The sequence below is a fragment of the Coptis chinensis genome, chromosome 9 (assembly GCF_015680905.1).
Source record: "Coptis chinensis isolate HL-2020 chromosome 9, ASM1568090v1, whole genome shotgun sequence".
Taxonomy (NCBI): Eukaryota; Viridiplantae; Streptophyta; class Magnoliopsida; order Ranunculales; family Ranunculaceae; genus Coptis; species Coptis chinensis.
In genome coordinates, this window is record NC_141464.1 from 36,607,731 (window position 1) to 36,632,898 (window position 25,168).

General features: G+C 37.3%; 2 protein-coding genes across 2 annotated transcripts; both read left to right on the plus strand.

Annotated features, from left to right (window-relative positions):
- Positions 1-16,134: 16,134 nt before the first annotated feature.
- LOC147475798 (uncharacterized) lies at positions 16,135-16,866 on the plus strand. The gene has a single exon (XM_086585538.1). It carries the CDS (start codon positions 16,135-16,137, stop codon positions 16,864-16,866), a length of 732 nt encoding a protein of 243 aa, XP_086441664.1.
- A 6,820-nt stretch (positions 16,867-23,686) lies between these two features.
- LOC147475799 (protein FAR1-RELATED SEQUENCE 5-like) lies at positions 23,687-25,081 on the plus strand. Its single transcript, XM_086585539.1, has 2 exons — positions 23,687-24,551; positions 24,855-25,081. Exons 1-2 carry the CDS (start codon positions 23,687-23,689, stop codon positions 25,079-25,081), a joined length of 1,092 nt encoding a protein of 363 aa, XP_086441665.1.
- Positions 25,082-25,168: the final 87 nt, after the last annotated feature.

The window sequence follows — 25,168 nt, forward strand, 5'->3', positions numbered from 1 at the left end:
TTTGAGTATAAAATATTTTTTAATAAATTTTTTTTTTCCAAAAAATGTATATTTTTATGACGTCTTTGCCAAAACCATCACAAATTGAACAAGTTTTTTGACATTTTTTGCTAAAATTTATGACAGTTGTACTAAAATTAATGACGGTTACTGTGGAACACTCTATTTCATTGCCTATTATGACAGTTTTAGCCCTATTTTTTACATAAAATCTTTGAAGTACATAACGATTTTTGTAAAACCGTCATAAATTTAATGACAGTTTTGGTAAACTTTTATGACGGGCCTTATAATGACGGCTGTTTTTTTAATGAAAATACGTTATTATAAGTCTTTTTTTTAGTAGTGATTACAGTTTTGGGTGCTTATCAGTGATGACACAAAGGAGAAGTATAATTTGAACAAAGAAATCACACATCTACTTGCTTGATCACCATACCATATCATAAGCGAGAATTTAGGCCCTCTTTAATCGATATAGCTAAAAATTCATACATATAAGTAATTATCCGCTAGTCACCCCACTTAACCTTTTTCATTAGCCTTTTCACAACCAAAAATTATTTACTCATTTTTAAAACCAATAAAAAAAAATAAATAAGCCTACCCATCTTGAATGAGTATCAGAAATAGGATGAGTAAGGAAAATAAGGAGAAAGATCTGTGGAAAACCAAAATTAGTTAGTGCTTCAAAAAAGAAAAAGACAATAAGTTTCCATCCAAAGAAAAGAAAAATAAAATAAAAAGTTAGAACTCCAAAAAAATAGAATAAATGGAGTCAAAAAGCCAAAATAAAAAGGCTACGGATGGAAGCTAAGTATAAAAACAAAGTAAGAACACGGTTTTCTCTAGTAAAATGTAATTGAAGATACTATTATCTCAGACTTGTTTATTTGAATATCCATTCCGTTTCTTCTTAAACCATCACCTCAGCCCCGTATCACCTAATAAAGACATCTAGCTCAATTAGGATTAATTTGGTGTGATAGTAAGTGGCAAATGTGATTGATCGACCTTGGTGCCTTTGGACATCATTGAGATTGTGAGGAAACGTGCGCCCACTGCACACTGTAGTGAGCAAAACTTGAGTGGAAAAATTAGAGTATTTTTGTCTTGACAAATTTTGAGGACCTACTTAATGACGCTATTCCAAAAGTTTCAGAAACAGATCTGCCATTGCATTTTATAACATAGTTCATAGCATGCATGTCTATCTTTAGATGATTTTGATTATTATGCGTGTATTAGCTTAGGTTTCAAAAGAATTGTTCTTATGATATTGTATAGAGATGTATAGATATCTGAGATTACTTAGGAAATATTACCTTTATCTCTTAGTTGTTGTAGTATAAATGAAGTTTGTGAGTACCTTCTCTGGAAAACTCTCACGAGACTATAACTAGTCCACTAGGAAATTCATAATGGTTTAAGGCCTTATTGCATATGGTCACTGCAATCCCACTCTACGAAATGAGATTAGTTAGGACCACATTTTTGTCACTTATCTGTTTTTATTTCTCATCTTTGCTTGATGACAAACAAAATGTTATTTGGGGGTGGTGTGATAAGCACTCAAAAGTATAGTTTAAACCCCTTAATAGTACTCTACTTATGCCAATTATGTTTATAATAAATAAGAGTTAGTACTGTTTACGTGTTTAAGGTTAGAATAGTTTCATAATTGTAACCTCCATTAAACCTTCTTCAATAAAAGCTTTAGTATTAATTTCAATTCTTGTTTTTATTATTATGTCTCTATTTCAATGTTAAACCTCCACTAGAGGAGGTTTATGAAGCCACTTAAGGATGATTAGCCATTAGTTTATTTATTGTTATGCATAAAGAACTTCAAGTTCTTCATTGTGAGTATCTAGAGATAGAGCTCATAACGGAGAACTAGAGTTTAGAGCCACCACCAAAGAGATTTGTGGGGGAGCTAAACTCTCAAACTAGTGAAGCCTTGATCTGAGACGACTTGGTGTTCACTAGGGATCAAACAAGCGATTCAATAACTAACTAATAGTCAATCAAATCGCGTGGCAGATTAACCTTCTCTATATCTTCTCTCATCATATAAAACATTGTTTAGCATCTCAAATTTACTGTTTTTACTCTCACTAGTAAAACATTTATCTAATCTAGACTTGCATTCAAGTAACATACGACTAGAGTGGACCGAACACGACTACTCCTCATTTTTTCTATGATATTGAGAGTATTTTAATTACTATTTTTCCATCATAAATTCACTGTTCACGCATCTATAATCTATTGTTCATCAACTATCACTAACCATAACCAATTCTCCATATATTTTATTAGTTACTATAAAAGGAAACATATAAATATCTTTTTGTTCCACGCCAATCTTTCCACAACAGTAATAATATAACAAAAGTATAAACACTGATCATATAATGCCATTATGCCAACACCCAAATTAAACACCTAACCATATCCATTATAAATTTTAGGTAATACTAACAACCTTGTTAATATGTGCCTCGACTGATAACCTACCATTGAATTTCTCTGAAACTCTAACATGTCAGACTTCCTAGTGTAATAAAGTTACAGATAAAAGTTTAGGTCAATCCAATAGGTCAACCTCCATCTAATCATATGTAAAAGACTACACACTGCAGTTTTCTGGTGTAATTTCTACTACGACCAATCCCACAAATGGAAGCCTCAACAAAAACTTAACCGTTGGATAGATCTAAACATCGAATATGTCATACTACAATATTTCAGGAAACTATGGAGTTAATTTGAGAGACATCCGAGTACGTGAGGATTGCCATTTAAGCAGAAACAAAAAACTCCGCAAAAATAGTTTTATGAGTAGTATTTTCTGTCTAATATACGTCTTATTCACATACAACACCTATAGTTCATTAATGTCTTCCTACATCCAATCTACATTCAAAATTCTACTATCATCGTCAATTTCTCATTTTGACAATATACTTCAATAGTAATTTGTACCAAGATAAACTATACATAAATCCATACTATCTGATTCATTATGACAATAGAACTTTCATGAGAATATTAATTTAGTATATTATATCATGCATGTTCCATAATAGTAAAATCAATGCTAAGGGGTGTATAACACGATAAACATTCAATTCATCCCAAAAATCAACTATAAAGCTCATACAATAAATTCTCATAATCAATACCACAATACAATACACTATTATGCAAAAATTAATATAACTTTCTAATCATATATCCAAACATAACAAAATATATACCAAAACGATTGTATTGAAAATACCTACGTTCGGTCATAAGGAACTTTTTTGATATTTCTGACGGGTTTTGTAGAAAACCTCAACAACTGACCCTACACTAATTAATTACAACATTAGCCGATAAATTTTATAAGCACACAAGTGAACAACCTTCTGAAACGGACTCCAAAAATTATGAAATTAATACTATAGTCAGTAGAAACTTCCAAGAACATACGTACTCACAAAAATCTAGAATTTTCTGACGACATATATAATTCCTAAAAATTGTACAAAACAGATATTTAGCAAAAATCATCTAAAAACAGTGAATCATATGCCTAAACACATCTACTCAAAAAGATTATCTACAGAAATTGGAATCAATTGATTATAACTTGTAATACAACGGGAAAACGCGTTTTAAGAAAACAATTTATATAATTATAGGAATTTACCTAGAATTATCAAAATGTGAAATTTAATGACCAATGAACAATTTATAGAGCACAACCATTCAAATATGAAAATTACTATATAGAGAACTTTTAACAACAATATATAATTCTTTACAACTCTACAAAAATTAAATTCTTACTCACTTTATTCAAGTCCACCTAGTAGCTTTTTCTTTTCAAGAAATTGGTCCCAAAGCCCAATTTTGGGGAAAATGAAGTCTAGAGGACACGGTTTTTTGTGAGTAACTCACAAGGATAAATTTTGGGGAAAAGTAACTCACGAACCCACTATTTCAAAATTAGTAACCCTCAAGGACAAAATAAGTTGACCCCACCTTTTTATATTTTTTAAAATGCCAGTTATACCCTTCTGTGAAAATAACCCTCAAGGACAAATGACCCGGATTTAAAATAAATATTTTCCGATTTTACCTTTTCTATCATTTTACTATGAACAATGAGTGTTCATACCTTTTGCTGGTGTATGAACAATGATTGTTCATATCCAAATAGGTGAATGTACCTTATACAATATATTGATGTATGAACATTGAATGTTCATACCTATGAACATTCAATGTTCATACCCAAAGACTATGAACATTGAATGTTCATACCCAAATGACCAAGGACTATGAACATCAAATGTTCATACCCAAAGGACTATAAACATTGAATGTTCACTATGAACATTGAATGTTCATACCCAATCAATGTTCATACCCAAGGACTATGAACATTCAATGTTCATACTAAATACACGGGTCATTTCATCTAGGCCGGGACGTTAATTATTTTGCGTCAGGGGTATACTTGACATTTCATCTACTCGATCCATTTTTTATTTCGCGTCAAGGGTATACTTGACCTTTCATCTACCCGGTCCTTATGAGTTACAAAAATAAAAAGGTGTCCTTGAGAGTTACTTTTTCAGCATTTTTGTCCTTGAGAGTCACTCCCTGTTTTCCTTTATTCTCCTTTTTGGGGGCTAGGGTTTCAACTTTTTGAAAAAATAATAATAATAACTATTAAAATCCTAAAATACAAAAACACTTTTTAAGTTGAGATGGGCTTCTAATGTATTCCAAAAGATCCTAGGTCCATACACAAATACACGGGCCGGTTTTCTCTTCTATAATGAACCTTAATATGGACTGTAAAACCCAAGAATCAAAAACAAAAAAAATAACCAAATTTGAAAATGAAATAAATATAAAATAAAATAAAAAAAAGGTCGGGTGTTACAATTTCTATCACCGTTATCCTTTTCAGGGCAAACACTTACATCACCAAGAAAAACCAACCACTTATCAGGAGTACCAATTGGCCCAACATAGGCTCAGATTGGCCTTATATATATATATATATATATCTACAGATGCATTTGGATTGGGTGAACAATTACACCGAAGCAAGCCTTGGCTTTGCTTTATAGAACTTTGATGGTGTATGAATTTTTGGTGCAGGGCATGATAGAGTTAGATCTAGGGACACAGAAGAGGCTAAAGCCAGAGCTATCCTTGAAGGATTGAAGTTAGCACTACAATTGCAAATCAATAAAGTGACAATATTATCAGACTGTACCCTTGTTGTTGTTTTGGAGCGGAGATGAACAATGCTTTCTTGGGGAGCAGCGTCTATAACTTATGATATATACTATTTATTTTCTAAATTAGTTGAGTGTAAACTTTATTATGTTAGTAGGACCATAAACTTTGTCGCCCATAGTTTAGCTTTCAGAGGTAGATGGGCCCCTTCGTACTTTTGTCTAGAGTACTCTGTTTCAGCACGGTCCTTAGTTGAGTTGTCATCAAGTCTATAATCTTATAATATTAGGGAGTCTAGAGTCAGCCCTAGGGGGCTAACTCTCTTTCGCTAAAAAAAAACCTGAAATTTCAAGGGTTCCAAATTGAAATTTAGGACGAAATTTTGATATGGTCTAAAATTTGAAATTTACATTATTTTACTCTACAAATTTAACGTATTTATATCCAATACAAATTAATTTCCAGTGGAACCCTTTATACATAGTGCATTGAATCGGGTCGGGTATTTGAATTTCGAATTGGGATTTCGGGTTCAGTTTAATTAATTTTACAAACAGGATTGGGTTCGGGTTCAAATAGATAATTTAAACCTACGGACTCGAATATATTGCATAATTACCTTTTTGTCCATTTATTATTATTTTTTATATTTTTTTGTAGAAATTAAAAAATACTGGTATACACGTAAACTTTGTGAGTATGAACGCTCACAGTCCAATTCACGCTCATCGTGCACAGATGGTTAGTCATAGATAAGGGTGTGTGCAAGGGTGTAACTTATGTGGGCTAAATCCGTGTCTTGGGTGTCGTTTGGTATTTTATTTTCATGTCTTGGGATCTGTGTGTGTGTGTGTTTTTTTCCATAACTAGGGGTTAAGGAGACCCCAACCTTTTATTACTGGCAAACTCTCAAGTACAACTTTCCTTCTTTATCCCCCTTGATCAAAGCACTAAGTTTTTGATCCATGGGGGGGGGGAGGAAGTACATGCATTGATTACTACATTCTATACTATGAGTACTACAATTACTACTAACTCTTGACAGGTAATCCGCAACTTGATGTCCTTCTCTGAACACATGTTGGAATTTAACCTCTGCAAATCTTGCTTTTACACACCCAATCTGACCCACCAGGTTCTTACAATACCAAGGTGGAGCTTCCCTCTTCTCGATATCTCATCACTCTCGGTGAGTCGGTGCACTACCACCTCTCTTATGTTCAGTTTTTCCACTCCTTCAATGCCTTTTTGGACCCCAAGCAGCTCGATATAAGGTCGACTGTTTTGTGGAGTTTCCGCGAAAAGCCATGAGAACCTCTCCATATCGATCCCTTAAAACCCCTCCATAGCCTGCTTTTTCCCTCTGTGTAAAGATCCATCCGTGTTAAGGACAAGAATGTCGAGTCGGGTTTCGTCCATTTGACCCATCGTCCTCCCTTCGGCGTGTCATGCGCAACACCAATCCCGAGCCTAGTCAAAACGGTTAAGCCTGCGACATCATCCTTCACGCTTCCGGCGATTTCCCTAGATACAATTTCATACTATTCCACGGCCTTCATGCTCACTGAATCGAAGATCGAGAAACCGCTACCTCTTGAGCCTCCAATTCCTCTCATTCCATATAGCTTGCACGCTGCGGCACATGTTAGCGCTCTCAACACTTCGGAGGCTATGGATTGCGGTTTACAAATCGCATGATGTAATACCATTCTACATGGGAATTCGAACTCGCTTGGTAACCCCATCGCCTCCTTAAAACTGCTCCACACCAGTTTTGAATAGGATCAATCAAACAACAAGTCGCCCGAACTTTCCTCATATAAATCCGCCGAGGCGGCCCGGCCGAATGCCCAATCACCTTTTTCGCCATGAGTCTATTCTGGTAGGTAGCGATCCGAGAGAACAAATTGCCATCGGTGAATGAATGCTTTGGCACCGGCGGCTTTCCCCATACAATCTTGTACCATTTTAATTTACTTCTAACGTTCTTCAAGACCGCGATAGGCGGAGGACCGCGAAAACAGCCCACGAACTTCGATGGTGTCCAAACTACTTGGTCCTCCAAGGTGTACGAGTTAATCTCGGTGTTCATGATCGACCTCTTCACCTCACATTCAGGTTGGTCGATGATAGTCCTTGCCCACTCTCCATTAAGAATCACCCGATCGACCGGCCGGACATCCATTGGAACGACTTCACCCGGAAGGGCCCTTGCATCGGGGGTCCAAGATGAGTGGGCCTGCACACTAAGGGTCATGCCAAAAGCTCGTCCCATTACCATTCGCTATGTTGTATCTAACAAACTTCCAGGCAGTCTCTCTGTTCTTTAGGATCCCTCGCCACACCCATGAGCAGTCCTGCGAAACTTTCATGGTCCAAAAATGCTTCTTCTTTATGTGGTTCTCCCAAGCCCACTTAACCCATACACAATCAATTTTTTGAGCTAATTTCACCACTAATCCACAATATGCAGTTTGATTCCAAACCCGTGGATCCACCAAACCAAGTCCGCCTTGCTCCTTGTCAAGTCTGAGGGTAGCGTGGCTCGCATGGTGCATTTTTTTTGCCATACTCGGTCCTACCCAGATGAATCTGCATTTACCGCTTTTAGCTACTTTATCCAAAGATAGCTTTTCGGAGAACAAAATTTGTGGCCCAATAATTACGGAAGGATGAAAGCACCGACTTCACAAGTCGCACTCTGCCGCCTGTTCAACTCCTTGTTTTTCCAGTTTGAGATTCTTCCGGCAATCTTCTCTATGAGCGGCAAACATTCTTTTACCCCTAATCTTGTAGCCGTGGAGTGGCAGCCCCAAATAAGTGGCCGGGTGGGGTTACAAGAGAGATGTTCATGGCTTACGCTAATGCTAGCCCTTCCGCTTCAGTCATACTTCCAGTTAGAAGAGTTGTCTTTGCATTACTGAGCTTTAGTCTTGTAGCTTCAGAGAAAGAATGTAAGATACCCTTAACAGCCATAATTGAGTCCATATTACCTTTGCAAAACAGGAGCACATCATCAGCAAAACATAAATGAGATATCTCAAGTTTTTTGCACTTTGAATGGGCTGAAATTTTCCGAGACTGCAGCCCTTGACGGAGTAGCGAACTCAGAATCTCCATGACTAGCATGAACAGATAAGGAGACACAGGGTCTCCCTGTCTTAAGCCTCGCTTCCCTTGAAAATAACCTTCAGGAGACCCATTTACCATCACCGAGAAATACGGCAAAGTATAGCACATCTGGAGCCATTCTATGAACAAAGGTGGGAACTTGAACTTGTGTAGAATTGCTTCAATTGCTACCCAAGAGACAGAGTCATAAGCTTTCTGAATGTCCAGCTTTATTGCACATCTCTTCTGCCCATTCTTCCTTGAATACCCACGCAACAGTTCATGGTCCATCAAAAGATTATCCTGAATCGATCGTCCCGGAATAAAAGCAGATTGGGGACTTGATATCAAAGATGACATGCAATCTTTCATTCTGTTAGTTAACACTTTTGATACACATTTTTACACGATGTTGCAACATGCTATAAGTCAAAAAGAAGCAATATGCGAGGCATTTTTCATCTTCGGGATAAGACACAGAAAAGTAGAGTTTATACCACCTGGTATCTGCTTGTGGCTGAAAATATGCTGAATAGCTCTAATGAAATCATCTCCAATAATATCCCAGCTGTTTTTGAAAAAACAAGCGTTGAAGCCATCCGGGCCTGGTGCCTTGTTGTCTCCCATCGCAAACAGTGCATCTTTAATCTCCATGTCACTAATTGGGGAAACTAACATCTAGTGAGTGCCAAGTTCTACCTCAGTAATATGCACCCCATTCAGAAAATCGGTGTCACAACAAGCTGCTGACGACACCCCAAGTAGCTCTTTATAGTACTACAGAAATGCTTCAGCCACTGGTTCTTTACCTTCCCTTATAGTTCCTTGTGCATCTGTAATACTCCACACCCTATTTATGATTTGTTTCTCCTTCAAACCATTGAAGAAAACCACATTGCATTTATCCCCGAAGCTCAGCTAATCTATATCAGTTTTATAGTACCACTCAGCTTCCTCCAGCTTGAGAAGGTGGCATAGCTTCTCCCTCACAGCAAACTCTTGTGCACTAAGAGTAAGGTCAAGCGGCTTACCGTTCAGTTTTTCTTGAATCGCTTCCAGTTCACTTCTTGTTTTAGCCACCCTTTTCTAAGTATCATTCCTGACCGATCGTGCCCACCCTTTCAACACACCTTTTAAACTTTTGAGTTTCCTTGTTAGCATGAATGGCGGACTCCCATGGTCCTCGATTTCCCAACAAGCTCTAACAGTAGGCATAAAATCCTGGCTCATTGTCCACACATTGCTGAATTGAAAAGGAGTGTTACTTCGAAAAGATTCCAAAAAACTCAGAATCAATGGGCAATGATTAGAGAGTCCTTGGGTTAAAATCTCCACCTTTGTTGCTACTGGAATTGACGTCCAAGGCGCATTGATGAGATACCGATCAATCTTCGACCACTTCCTTATTTTATCCCCACCGCTGTTCCATGTGTAAAAGCATCTAGATTCTACGTGATCAAATAGCCCTGCCGTATTTAGACAATTCGCAAAAGGGAGAGTCTCTCTGGGATGAACAGCCCTATCTCCCACTCTTTTAGATGCGAAAACAAAGACATTATGTTAAAGTCTCCCATCACACACCACGCACCTTGGGTTCTGGCACTTATCATTTTCAGCTCATCCCACAAGATGAGCCTCTCATGACTCCTATTACTAGCATAAACAATGGTAAGGAAAAAGGAGAACCCATCTTTGTAGGCTCACGAACCTTGCGATTAAGAACCGGCCCCTTCCACCTCTCTATGTACATCCAAACTGCTCGTATCCCATGCAATCCATATGCTTCCATGTTCATCACTCGCATAATTATGTATACATTCCCACGAGGGGCAAACGAAATCGGCAATAGAGAGGTGTTTTTCCCTCTTCACTTTTGTTTCCAACAAGCCCATGCAACTAATCTTCCTCTCTACAATAAACTTATTTAAATTTTTCGCTTTCATGTGGTCGTTCAATCCTCTTATATTCCAACTACACACCCTAATCATTGATGAGGAATAGGTTTAGTGACCCCGCCTCTTCCCACGCCCTTTCGGCCGTCCTTTTCCACGCTTCTCCCGCATCTGCTCTGATACGAGTTGCGTTTTTTGGGCTCTTGTTTGGGCCGGACTATTCTCTCGTTCTACTCACGGGACGAGTGGATTATGAGTCAACGAACAAACGGCTCGGGTTCTCGCATCCGAGGTCGTCCTCCTCCAAGTCCGCAAGTTCCTCAAAGATGTTTCGCTCAGCAGCAAACACTCCAGACTCAGGATGTATAAGTCTGCCTTGTTGAAGGGGGGGTTGCACAACCGTCAACATAAACTCATCAGCGCCATCCCCTTGCCCTTGAAAAGTACATTCAACTCGACCTGGCGATACTAGTTGAATGCTGTTCTGAGTACCTTGTTGGCCTTCTGCACTAGGGCTCTGATAGCTTAACCCACACTGTTCCTGTTCGCCACTGCTCAAACTCCGCGCATCCGATCCCCTCTCAACATTTCCAACAACCACAAGGGCATGAGAAGATTCTCCTTCTACCAGCTGCTCACCCCGACATAAACTCTCTTGTTCCCTATAAGCATCCCTCTCTGTTGCCATCTAACGACTTTCTTCTCTGTGTTCATTCTGCCTCGTACCCACACTCTACTTGTCCCTCCACCAACATACGGCTGCCCATCTCGTCGTGACCCCGACCTCGTTGCCCGACTTCCACATAGCTGAGTAGTGTGCCCAAAGCGACAACACTTCTCACAGGACTGAGGCTTCCATGGATACTCCAAAGGAATATCAATTTCGCGATCCCCAACTTTTATCTTTATGTTATCCTTATACTCGTGGTTTACCAGAAATTTAATACAAAATCGAGCAAACGTCAACCGTTTCCGCTTGGCAGTAGCATCGTCCATAAACTTTGGTGTTCCACCAACCAAACTTGCCAAAAAGGACAATCCATCCAAAGTCCACATCTCCTTTGGTACGTCCATCAGCTTCACCCATAACGGTATTGTATTCTTCCTTATTTATGTAGCTGTTGACGTCAATTGTCCAAGGCTTTATCACAAACACTCTCCCCGCAATAAATACTGGTCCTTCATCTAAAATCATTTGCCGATCTTCTGAACAGGTAAAGTTCATATAGAACAACTCCTTATCAGTCGTAATATCAAACTCTCCCTTGAGCTTCCACTTCTTTCCCAGGAAGTCTTTGACCATAGGGAACGACAACCGCTTATCCAAAAAGTATCCAACCAAGTACTCATCCCATTGTTTTATCCCCTGCTCAACCAGTTCCTCTGGTACTTGAGCAACGCCATCTATAATACTAGGAGAATACGATGTGAATGCTACTGTAGATTCCTCGGTTTCCATTCCGTCCAAACAGAGCACTCCACCTAGAGCCACCACCGTTATTTTGTACCGTATCTGTGTTTTAGTTGGGCTTAAGTTGGAGAAATTAAACAACCAAAATTTGACTTAGCAAATCTCCCCCCTTGTTTTTTTTTGGTAAAGAAAAATAAATCAAAAAAAAAAAAAAATCCCTCCTCCTCCTCCTGCTAGATCAGTAGATCATAGGCTTAAATTGTAAAAATGTTTGGGCTTCATCAATAAAGTTTAACTTATAAAAAAAAAAAATTGTAAAAATGTTAACGAAACGCAACCTTGACACAAATTTTATCTAGTAGTTTAGTAGCAAGCTATAAAAATGTTAATGATCGATCCAGACTCTTGAATTTGGACTACTTCTTAATGGTGAAGTGTTTGAGGGATCTCTGTCTTTGCATTCAAAGTGTTGTATTATTATTCCACAACAATTTCTTGGTCCAATGTTACAGATGGGGCCATGGGGGGATGTTTGACAATTGATCCAATCCACTCCACGAGTTCATTGGTCAGTGAAGAACAAAATCATGACTTAACAAATTTGATTTCACACCGTTATCGTTAGAAGTAATTTGTTCGTGGTAGATTACTCCATCATTTCGCATGAGTAGTACGCAGTATGCACACTATTAGTCCCCGCCTTTTCCAAAGTGTGTCCAAAAGGAGTACGTACATACATGTATCATCTTCATTTCGTTTTGGTTAAATTAGAGGTGACCAACGCACCAAACTAGCCACTTTTTGTTTGACTTAACAAGATCGTCCTTATACTTATTGGTGTGGATGAATTTGTCATGAATACTTGAGATACATGAGGAAATTGAAAATTAAAGTGTAATTTGGACTTGTTATCAAAATTGGGTGAGGAATAAAAACTGGGTCGAAATCAACCAGTGGGTTATGATGACAAATGTTAAGTGTCAAGAATCCGATTATAATCGACAAACATTATTGCCCCCACAACAAGGGTTGCCCCAGACAGGTATCTACTATTACAATAATTAGTATCCTTAACATTACACATTACATATATGCACAAATGGGTGACTAACGATTCTGACATTGTCCCCTCCCTTAATGTAGATTTATGGAGGTAAAATTAGTCTAGTTACAAACAACGTTCGAGAAACATTGGCTACACAAATTATTTTTGAGCCGGCTGGGATATCTCATAGCGACGCGCAAGTAGTACAGAATTACAGATTGTCTCAAATCTAAACTGATCCAGCACAATAAATAAATAGGAGAAGAAAAGTGGAAATTTTCACAAGGAAAAGCCGCTCTGATGGTCTTAGTTCTATTCCAAGTAACAAGAAAGGCCACATAATTAGGGTGTGTTTGTTATGATGGAAACGCTATGGAAAGGAAAGGAAAATAAGAGTGGTCCACCTTTTCTATAGTTTTTAAGGCGGTTGTTTACCCATGGAAAGGAAATGGGCTTTTCCATATGGAAACAAAATCATAGAAATGGAAAAGGTTTTGTGTCCTTAGCTAACCCCTAAAAATTTTGTGGAAAGGAAAGGAAAGGAAATAGATAGATAGGGCTTACTACTAATACACCCATGACCCAACAATACAATTATTCCTTTCCATAGCTTTTGCAAACAAACATGATTATTCTTTTCCCCAGTTTTTACTTTCATTTCCCCAGTTTACCAAACACATACTATTTAAAATTATTTCCTTTCCATTCCATTCCATAGTGGACCACCCATTTTATTTCCTTTCCTTTCCATGAGTTAAAATTTAACAAACACACACTTAAGCAACAATAAAAATCCTTACCCTCAAAATGTTTCACATAGAGCCTCTACGCCTGGTTCACTCTTTTCAAGCATAAGGGCTTTACCCGCTAAACCATCTTCGCTTTTCCCATCATGCCATGGAGTAAGTAACTAGCTCGGCTAACCACTAAGTCACTCATGCACAAATTCTCACTAAAAGGAGAGCCGCAAAGGGTGGAGATGAATCTATATCTGTCAATCACAAAGCCAAGACATCCCCAAACGTAGATTGTAACTGTGTTAACCCAATACACACATTTCAGTCTTCCGTGCCTCCACTCCATTGTTTCATCTCGAAGAAGAACTGAATCTCCTCCTTTCCATCACCAACCCATCTAGGTTTCATCTCCGGGGAATCCAAATTGTCCGTAGTTCTCCCCACTTTGTCTCCTCTCTCTCCTCTCCTCTTCACTACCGCCTCTCTCCTTCATGTAGGTCAAAGTCCTTGGGCCTTTTATATATGGGCCCATCTCTTGGGCCCAATACTATATGAAGCCCACTTGTAATTTTTGGGCCTGTCTCTTGAGCCCAATACTATCCGAGACCTACTTGTTTCTTTGGGCCCATCTCTTGGGCCCAATACCATCCGAGGCCCACTTGTCTCTCTATCGCTTCTCTTACATGTGATGTCCGTAGTCATGAATCTGGCCTACACTGTAACAACCAATGAATTTCTTTTCTATTCCAATCTGGTCTAACCAATTATCGAGGTTTAATTGCCATAGGATTTGCAGCTGTTAAGATATCTACACGTGTTTACTCCAAGAATCAAGGAACTACTTGATAAGATTTGGAGTTTATCCTTCTATTAGTTACACCAATGTAATCTTTGTTTAGTGATAAGAGCCCAAAACTGTAGTTTTAACCCCTAATAATCATCTTGTTAGATTATGTGAATAATAAGTAAGGTTAATCATGCATTTTGGGGCTTCAAAGTCCATTATGTCTTGGGCCCAGAACTTCCGAATGGCATATCTTTGGACTCGGACCTCCGATTGGGCCTACCTTATGTCAAAACGACCGGCTCGGAAAGAGCTTTGCAATGGTCCAAGCCTTGACCCAATCAGAGGAGCAGAAGTGGACGAAAAGTCTGTGGAAGCCAACTGCAGCTGAAGAGGCCTTTTTGATTTGAAAAGAATTGGGTTTTGGGCACGATTCTGCATCCAAACCATGGCCCAAGCCCATGCACGAATTTTGGATCTGGATGTATAAAACAAAAGCTTAGCTCTTTGTTAATGGTAGATAGTTAGGTTAGAAAATAAATTAGGTTAGAATAAGAAAAGTAGCCATTAAACCTTATAGATCTAGTTTTAGATTAATTAATTAGTTTTTATTCTTGCCTTAAATTCAGTATTAAATTATTGTTATTGATTTCATTAGATAAATAAATTAGTGTTCTTGATAATCTTGTTCAATTTCTTTACTTATTAGCTTAAATCCTTAGATTCATTTACTTGTCATTATTAGTTTAATTCAATTATCGCATGAGTAGTTTAATTGAGTTTAAACAAGTAAAGTTCAAATCTTTATATTATGTCTTGTTTAGATTTCATGAGAAATGATAGTTTAATGACTCTAGGCTAACCCTCCATTAGAGGGGTTGAGGAAGCCTGATGAAGACTTGATTTTGTTAGCGTTAGAATTATTCCTCATAATCTATTCAATTCTAGAAGTAATTAGTTCACCATGAGAATGGGTTTAATACTTCACATGCTAGTTATTACTTGGTAGAGATTGCCATGAATAGTTAGGGATTAGATTTACCAATTGTTATCGCGATAACATTTCAATTTGGAGTCGCGGCAGTTCTTTGTTAGTAGATTAAGTAGAGTTAAAGGATTCAATCCCCTTTATCATAGAGTCTAGTTAGTATTTCTGTAGTTTAATTATTATATCTTGTTAGTATAAATTGAATCCGTAGTATAATCATAGAATAGATATTTCATATAACTCTCCTCTCACCATTGTTCCTTGTGTTTGATAAATTGAATTCTATTTAAGTCTTGAAGGTTTAAGAGTGGAACTAATTCCTTACTCATTATATTGCATGATGATGTTTTGAGAGTAAGAGAAATTGATTTAAACGTAAGAACGGTAGGATTACGTATTAGTGTTCTTGTAGCATTAATATTTAGGATTCTACTGTTTTTTCGGGTTATCATTTAGTTAGATAGGCAGAGTGAATCTCTCCATACTGTTGTAATCTCTCCTTTAAATACAGGTTAATCAATAGAACAAAACATTTATGCAAATCAATATAGAGTGTTTCTTTTCTCATGGTATCGGAGTAACACTTCTAATCAAGTCAAAACACTCAATTTATTTTTCAATCTTTCTCTTTATTTTCTCTATTCAATGGTTGTACCACCAGAGTCTACTGAAACTCAAACCTTTTTCTTTGTTCATCACTCAAACAATCCATCCACTGTGTTGGTTGCTCCTTCTTTATCAGGTGACAACTATAGCACATGGATTCGTGCCATGACTATGGCCTTTCGAGCGAAGAACAAATTTGGTTTTGTTAATGGCATGATTAAGAAACCAATTGATGCTGCTAAAATTCTTCAATGGTAGATATGTAATGATCTTGTTTCATGTTGGCTCCTCAATTCTGTGAATCCTGAAATTCATGGAAGCATTACGTACTCTGGATCTGCAAGGGAAATATGGAAGGAAGGACCTTGCGGAATGCTTCTCTCAACCAAATGCTCCATTAGGTTTTCAACTCAAGGAATCCATTAAAGATACAAAGCAGGGCGACATGTCTATCTCTGCTTATTTTACCAAGCTCAAGTCCTTGTGGAATGAACTTGATTCTCCCACTATCACTCAGCCACGGACTTGTGGATATGGTAAGCTTCTTGCTGATCAAATTCTTGACGATCAAGCAATGAAATTTCTTCAAGGTCTCCATGATAGGTATAAACCAATACGCAGTCAAATACTTCCCATTACCAAGATTTACTCACTTGTCCATCAAGAAGAAAAGCAACAAGAGATCCATTCATTCTTATCTCCTGTTCTAGAAGCAGCAGCATTTGCTGCGAAGTTCGAGCCTCGTGGAAACATTCTCAACCGTGGCAATCAAAAACCATGTTTTCATTGCGATCATTGTGGTAGAGACAATCATACCATAGATCGTTGTTTTAAACTCCATGGCTTCCCTCCTAAGAAATATGTTGAACCACAAAAAGCAACAAAGAACAAAGAACATGAAATGTTCGCACCTCCTAACGTCACTAAGGAACAATACAACAAATTACTTGGCATGCTTTCTTCAGGTAGTGCAGATTATAGTGCAAACCTAGCAGGTATTGCTCTCACTGTTCCCACAAATTCGGTATGGATTATTGATACATGAGCATCCAATCATATGTGTTATAGCTTATCTTTGTTTTCTTCATATAAACCATGTCCCAATCCTTTTAGTGTTGGTCTTCCTGATGGTTCAAATGCTTTTGTAACTCATATTGGTACTGTTCAGTTGTCTCCCAATATTAAACTTGAAAATGTTTTCTTCATTTCCTCTTTCAAGTTTAACCTTTTATCTGTTAGTCAACTTACCAATTCAAATGATTGTGCTATAACAATTTTTCCTTGTGAATGTGTTTTTCAGGACCAATCAACGAAGAGGACGATTGGGAAGGGTAACATTCATGAAGGGTTATACTATTTTCAAACGGCTTCAACCATGGCCGTTATCAAACCACCTTCTATCGACTTATGGCATTGGCGCCTTGGTCACATTTCTTATCGCTCTTTAACTCATCTAGTTAAAGACGTTTCAATTATTTCTTGTTCAAAAAAATAAAGCTTGCAATAATTGCCCTCAAGCAAAACAACCTCGTTTATCATTTCCTTCAAGTTCTATTAATACTATTAGACATTTTCATTTAATTCATTGAGATATATGGGGGTCCTTTTTCTCAACCATCATTAAATGGTTCTCGTTATTTTTTAACTATTGTAGATGATTTTAGTCATTGCACTTGACTCTATCTCATGCATTTTAAATTAGAAACAAAAAAATTTTGCAATCCTTTTTTGCCATGGTTCACACACAATTTCAATATCACATACATCGTGTTTACTCTAACAATGGTACTGAGATTTTCCCATCTATTCAACTTGTTCATTCCGATAATGGAACTGAGTTTTTATCTAAAGATATGCAAAAGTTTTTTTTTTTTTTTTTTTTTTTTTTTTTTTCCTGACAATGGTGTTATTCACCAACAAAGTTGTGTTGGAACTCCCCAGCAAAACGGGGTTGTAGAGCGTAAACACCGCCATCTTCTTGAAGTAGCTCGTGCTTTTCGATTCCAGGCACATCTCTCTTTAAAATTTTGGGGTGAATGCGTTCTCACAGCTACTTACCTAATTAACAAAATGCCAACTCCTATTTTGTCACATAGAAGTCCGCATGAAATTTTGTTTGGCTCAAAACCTGATTATTCTCGCTTACGAATTTTTGAAAGTTTATGCTTTGTTCATAACAGCAACATTCAACATAAATTTGATCAACGGTCTAAACCTAGGGTGTTTATTGGCTATCCTCATGCACAAAAAAGTTACCGTGTTTTTTATATTGCAACTAAAACTATAATGACTTCTCGTAATATTACATTTTCTGAAGGTATCTTTCCTTTTCATGACATATCCTCACTACCATTATCACCACCAACACACTCTCTTGATCTAGTTCTACCATTGTCCTTGAGTGAAAATTCAATCTTGTTATGACAATACACTTACTACTGCATCTTCACTTCCTAATACCTCCACTACCGTACCTCCTTCATCCAATGCCCATATTACTGAAAATTCAAACACAACATGTCCATCTTTGACTGCCCAACCAACCACTAGTACACCTACTACTACTACATCTATTTCTAAATCTATAGGTGCATCTCCTCCTGCTACATTAGAACCAACAGAACGCAATCGATGACCTCCACCTTATTTGGATGCCTATGTATGTTTCGCATCTGTTCATGAATGTTTACCTTCTTTATCTATCTCCAAGTTGAAAGGTACCATATCTTCTTCACCATTATACTTCTATATCTAACTTTTCCGCTGCACACAAGTCTTTTGTTTCCACCATTTGTTCTATAGATGACCCCAAAACCTTCTCCCAAGCTGTTAAATTACCTCAATGGAGGATTGCAATGCAGAAGGAAATAGAAGCACTAGAAAGAAATAATACATGGACTCTGACATATCTGCCTTCAAACAAAAAATCCATTGCTTACAAATGGGTATTCAAAACTAAGTACCGATCTGACGGTGCTATCGAGCGTCTCAAAGCTCGATTAGTTGCCAAAGGTTTTACTCAAATTGAAGGGCTAGATTACCATGATACTTTCACACTGGTTGATAAATTGGTCACTGTACGTGTTTTACTACCTATGGCAACTGTTAAACATTGGTTTTTGCACCAACCTGATGCTAACAATGCCTTCTTACAAGGTGATCTTAACGAAGAGGTTTACATGGCACTTCCACCCGGTTTTACTCGACAGGGGGGCATGTTTCAACTCCCACCTACGTGGCAAACATTCATTGGTAAGGGTCTCCACTCTATTCGTTTAATCGACAAGACTAAGGCCCAATTTGTAATACCATGGATTGATGTATAGTCCCATTAACTCATGTGTCTAGGGTTGAACCCTAGCCACATGGCTTGCCACTTACGTATATTAATTTATGTCCAGATTCATTTATTATCAAAAAGATAATTATCAATTAAGAGCTATATTCAATTACAATTACTTGAGCTATAAAAAGTCTCTACTCTACAAATATAAATACCAAACTATTTTTCATACAAAACTACGTTCTTGAGACTTGATCCTATTCATAATTTAGGTACGTAGGTAACCAAAAGGTACAGTCTCATCATTCTCTCGATCACCATAACTTTTCTCACTACTTTTCTATAGATTTCATCTCTTTTGTCACCACTTAGTGTTTTGATTATATTTGGTCGAAACAGGATACTCGGGTTTGTAAGCTTAACAAATCCATTATGGGTTGAAACAAGCATCTCGCCAATGGTTTACAAAGCTCTCTTCTACACTCCTTGGTGCAAGTTTTTCCCAATCTAAGGCTGATTACTCTTAATTCATTTATCATAAAGGTAATTCTTCGATATTTGTTCTCATTTATGTGGACGATATTATTATTACCGGCAATGATGAACATGCTATTCAGTGCTTCAAGCGGTTTCTTGAAGCCAAATTTTTCATCAAAGACTTGGGAAAATTGAAATATTTCCTTGCTATTGAGGTTGTTCACTCACATAAGGGCATTTTTATCTCCCAAAGGAAACACGCTCTGGTCATTCTCAAGGATACCGGTTTTATTGGTGGACATATTACTGATTTTCCTATGGAGCAGAAACTTTGATTATCTAGTGGGTCGCTTAATTTATATGATGGTGACACGACCATATATTACTTATTCTGTTAACATTCTAAGCCATTTTATGCAATCTCCTCGCACTACGCATCTTGATGCAACTCATTAAGTGGTTCACTATTTGAAAGGCTCTCTTGATACAAGGATCTTTTTCTCATCTTCTAGCAGTCTTCATTTACAAGGTTACTATGACTCTGATTGGGCAGGATGCCCAGATACTCGATGCTCAACAACTGGTTATTGCACTTTTTTGGGATCTAATCTTGTTTCATGGAAAACTAAGAAACAAGTGACAATTTCCCGTTCTTCTGCCGAAGCCGAGTATAGGGCTATGGCTACGCTCACTTGTGAATTACAGTGGTTAAAATACCTACTCAGTGATTTTGGATTGTCTCATCCATCTCCTATCTCCATGTTCTGTGATAACAAAGCTACTCTACATATTGCTAACAACCCTGTATTTCACGAGCGCACTAAACACATAGAACTTGATTGTCACTTCATTAGAGAGAAGATTCAATCCAAGCTTTCAGCCCCACGGTATATCTCTTCTAGTGCTCAGCTTGCAGACATTTTCACTAAACCATTGGGCAAAGATCAGTTTTCCAATTTGCTTGGCAAGCTAGGCGTTCACTCCTTGCACACTCCAATTTGAGGGGGACTATTAAGATATCTACACGTGTTTATTCCAAGAATCAAGGAACTACACCAATGTAATCTTTGTTTAGTTAGATAGATAGAGTGAATCTCTCCATACGGTTGTAATCTCTCCTTTAAATACATGTTAATCAATAGAACAAAACACTTGTGAAATCAATATAGAGTGTTTCTTTTCTCAGCAGCTTAAATTAAAGCCATGAAACAATCTTTTACTTGGAAAACGAGTGTAACTAGTAGGAAATATAGCAACGAATAAACTTCAATATTTAGTGACATGGGAGAGGGGCATACGTAAGATTGAAAATGCTCTTGCTTCAATCACGTGCTCGTTTTAAGCCTCATGAATGATCTACAAGTCAGTGACTTGTGCCCTCCTGGCACCGCGTCTATTATGAGTATTAGCGGACGTAGTTGATTCATCCGGATGCGTCTGCACTATGAAATAGCCGGTTATCAATGTAGTTCACCACTTATAGTCTGCCAGTAGGTTCTTTTTTTTCATCTGGCCTAAGAACTTAGATCGCCGAAAGAATCGTCCTTAGGGATAGCAACATGAGAATCGGTTTCAGTGGGTGACAATCTAATCTATCCGACTACGCTATTAGGAAGTGGCTGATAATTGACAATCGAAGCTAATGAGCCTCCGACCCTTACTATCTATGTCTATTAGTATTTCTGGAATAACAAGGGAATAAGACACGATTTATGATTACATAAATATGCATAAATTCAGATGTTGCTTGGTCAACTGAATAAAAACTCAGTTTTGGTAGACAGGTAGTGTAACTTCAACAAATTCAGATTCAACTTGGAATCTAATCCCCCCCCCCCCCTTTTCTCCTTTTTTCCTGGTCAGTTTTTCACTTATTTGTTGTATGTTGGATCTGTTTAGATTTGGAACAATCTAACGGTCCTAATTGTGAGGATATCCCTGGATAGTAGGGCTCATTATTTTAAAGATTTATTATGGTACCAAGAGACAAGATAGTGGATCATAAGAGTTTATAACTATTTATTACCGCGAACTTAATTATTTTTTTTCTAAATGGTACCTCTATTTTTTTTCTCCTATTAGTATCACATACTCTCAATTTTTCAATTTAGTACTTCAGTCTATTTGTCATCTCAATCCGTCTAATTTCCATAACGGTGAGCTCATCACGTGATTAAGAGTTTTTAACTATTTTGTACCACGAACTTTTCCATTTTTTCCTAAATGGTATACAAACTTTTTTTCCCACCTATTAGTACCACACTACCACGTACTCTTAATTTGCTTATGATTTGGTACCTTAGTACATTTATATGACCAAAATATCCTTAAGTCTTTAATTTCTAAATTGAAACTCCCTCACTTAAGTTATTAAATCATCTAACACGGCCCAATTCAATACAATAAATCTGAAGGTGATTATATATCTTTGACTTTTTTTTAGATAAAAAAAGTTTTGTTTAGTGGCGGCGAGAGTAGAGGTGGCGAGGTGAATGAAGAATATACACTTAATTGCATATTAGAGAAAATAAAATGAAATATGGGGGGACATTTTGGTCAGATAAATATCTAAATGTATCAAATTGTAAATAATTGAAAGTTCATGGTACCGATAAGCGAGAAAAAAAGTTCGTGATACTAAATAGTTAAAAACTCTAGCTACTCGCCGTTATGGAAATCATACGGATTGAGATGGCAAACAAACTGAGGTACTAAATATAATGAGTGGGTGTGGTTTATAATATATTTGGTATAATACTTTTTATAATAGATCAGGACCGAACACAACTAAAAATCTAGTAGTTTTAAATTTGTGTGAGCTGACACTCATTTAGCGTGAAAGAAGTGTGTAGGAACGGCTCCAGCCAAGCCGAGAAGAAAAAAAAACCCACGTAGTTTTTTTACTCTTCTTGTTGGGGTTAATACCAATACCAATTGATTCCCACTACACAGATAACTTGTAATATGAAACACTTCTACTCTAGACAAATTCTAAATATCCAATACAACCTAGCTAGCATGCCCAACTCTCTAAACAACTATCAACAACAAATAATAATGTAAAGAGAAGAACAAGCATACCACAACACAAAGATGTACTGTGGTTCAGCCAATGATGTCTACTTCCACAAGAGCTAGTCTTTTTATAAAGTGGGAAAGAAGATTACAATCACTCCTTTCAGTCTCTCACCTTACTAGATCACTTCTCTCTCTTTACAGGTTTTTCTCTCTGCAAAGGTTTTATCTCAACCTTGATTGCTCTCAAAATTGGGTTTCAATTGTGTTACTTTCTTGCCTTAGGTTTTCCAAAACCTTGTTTTTGGTTTATATACCAAAAAACAAAATTCGCGGTTACTGTAGCGAATTAGAAACCATAATTATAGGTATGGGCGCGGGCGCGCTCTCGGCAAGACCAATGTCGAGCGCGCACCCTCAACAACCTGTTCGTGACTTCTAGTACCAAGGGCGCGGGCGTGCCTTGGGTTTAGCCCAATCTGAGCGCGCGCGCGCTCAGACCTTTTCACGCAGAACTGATTTCTCTTCTTCCTCATTCTCATGTGAGGGATAACTCCAACACTTCTTCCTTTCTATTTTTGGCCTTTAGAAACCTTACACTTCACTTTCCTGAGAAATAATATTACCATTGCAACTCTCTCTTTATCTCTTTCTCCATATATTGACACCACTGTCGGGGTAAAGCGCCTGTTATGACCATCAATAACGCTACTCGACATTGACGACAAAAAGAAATTAAACGAGTAACATATAAAAGGTATACTTCTCTCAACCCAATTCTATTATACTAAGAAAAAACATTACTTTGGGTGATGTTATTGTTCAACTAGTTATAAAGTTAAATTTTCTGCGTTTTTTTGTCTAGTTCTTGGGTGATGTCGGTGTTCATGTTTTTGGGATGAAAACAAGATATTTAGTTTCTATGGGAAACTAATTGATGTCAACGTTATTTGACAATGTCGCTCATGCATTACAAACAATAATATGATAACATATGAATTGAAGTCTTACATTTTTTTTTAGAAATCATTTTTTTTTTCTTTGTATTAATTTTTTGTTGATCTTTTTTTTTTCATAGCTGCTACAAAAAATGGAAGAGTCTCATGACCAAGAATCTGAGCTTATGGGGAACTTCAGTGGAGTCCCAGACTGTGGAACATCTTATGTCCAAGTGGAAAAGAACAGAGTTGGATCTCCTACAAAGGATTTCGACGATGCCATAAAGACACCCTATGTAGGGATGACTTTTAAATCAATTGAAGAAGCAAAAAAATATTATGAACGATATGGTGTAAGCAAAGGATTCTCAATTGTTACAAGATCTTCTAACAAATCTTGGCTGCATTGTGACATGGTGACAAATATCGGTTTTGCGTACTCACATTTTGGTTCTCACAAGAAGAAGTTAAATGAAAATGTTGAGAGACCACGTTTGAATACATCAACAGAAAAAGGGGATTGCAAAGCGTATATGTACGTTAAGCTTAGGCAAACCACACTGAAGTGGGAGATTAGACAATTTTGTGAACATAATCACACATTTGTCTCACCGTCTAAAAAGATATTCCTTAAACAAAACCGAATGATGCCAACTGCGGCGAAAGGCATGGTGGAACTTTTTCAGAGGCAAAATATGCAAATAAACAAAGTTACAGTGATCTTTGGAGGTGATGTCATTGGTTTCACAAATCATAATTGTTGGAATCATCTTCGTGACGTAAGGCAAAAACTTGATGTTGGGGATGCTCGGTGGGTATTTAACCATTTCCAAAGAAGGCAAATTGAGAATCCACAATTTTTCTATGCTATTCAGTATGATGGAGAAAAGAGAGCAGTTAATATCTTTTGGGTTGATGCTAAGCCTCACATGTCGTATGAACGGTTTGGAGATGTAGTGTCATTTGATACTACATACAAGACTAATAAGTACAAGCTGCCGTTTGGACCATTCACCGGTGTGAATCATCACTTTCAAACTATCCAGTTTAGATGTGGGTTACTACAAGCCTAGACAGAGGAAAGTTTCATATGACTATTTACAACTTGGAAAGAAGCAATGGGGGGAAAAGCACCTATTTCCATTATTACTAACTCGGACCTGACCATGAAAGCTGATGTACCTAAAGTGTTCCCTAGCACACGTCATAGGCTATGCTATTTGCATATTAAAAAATGTTTGGTGAGAAGTTGGGACATTTGTACCATAAAGGCTTAGATTTTAAAGTAGATGTTAATAAATGCTTAAAATGGACATTTAGGATTGAAGATTTTGAGAGATGACATCATTGGAATATTTGAAGATCATGAGGCATGGGTTCCTATGTACAATCAAACTACTTTCTTTGCTGGTATGAACACTACTGGTCGTAGTGAGGGAATCAACTGGTTTTTCAAAAATCATATCAAAGGCACCACTAATTTAATGGAATTTGTTCAAAAATATGAACAAGCTTTGAAGACTATGGAATTGAATGAGAGAACATAATATTATGAGTCAGAACAAAAGAATCGTATTGTCACTGGGAGATCAAAGTTATATTTTGAAGCATGCGGCCAAGATATATACACGAAG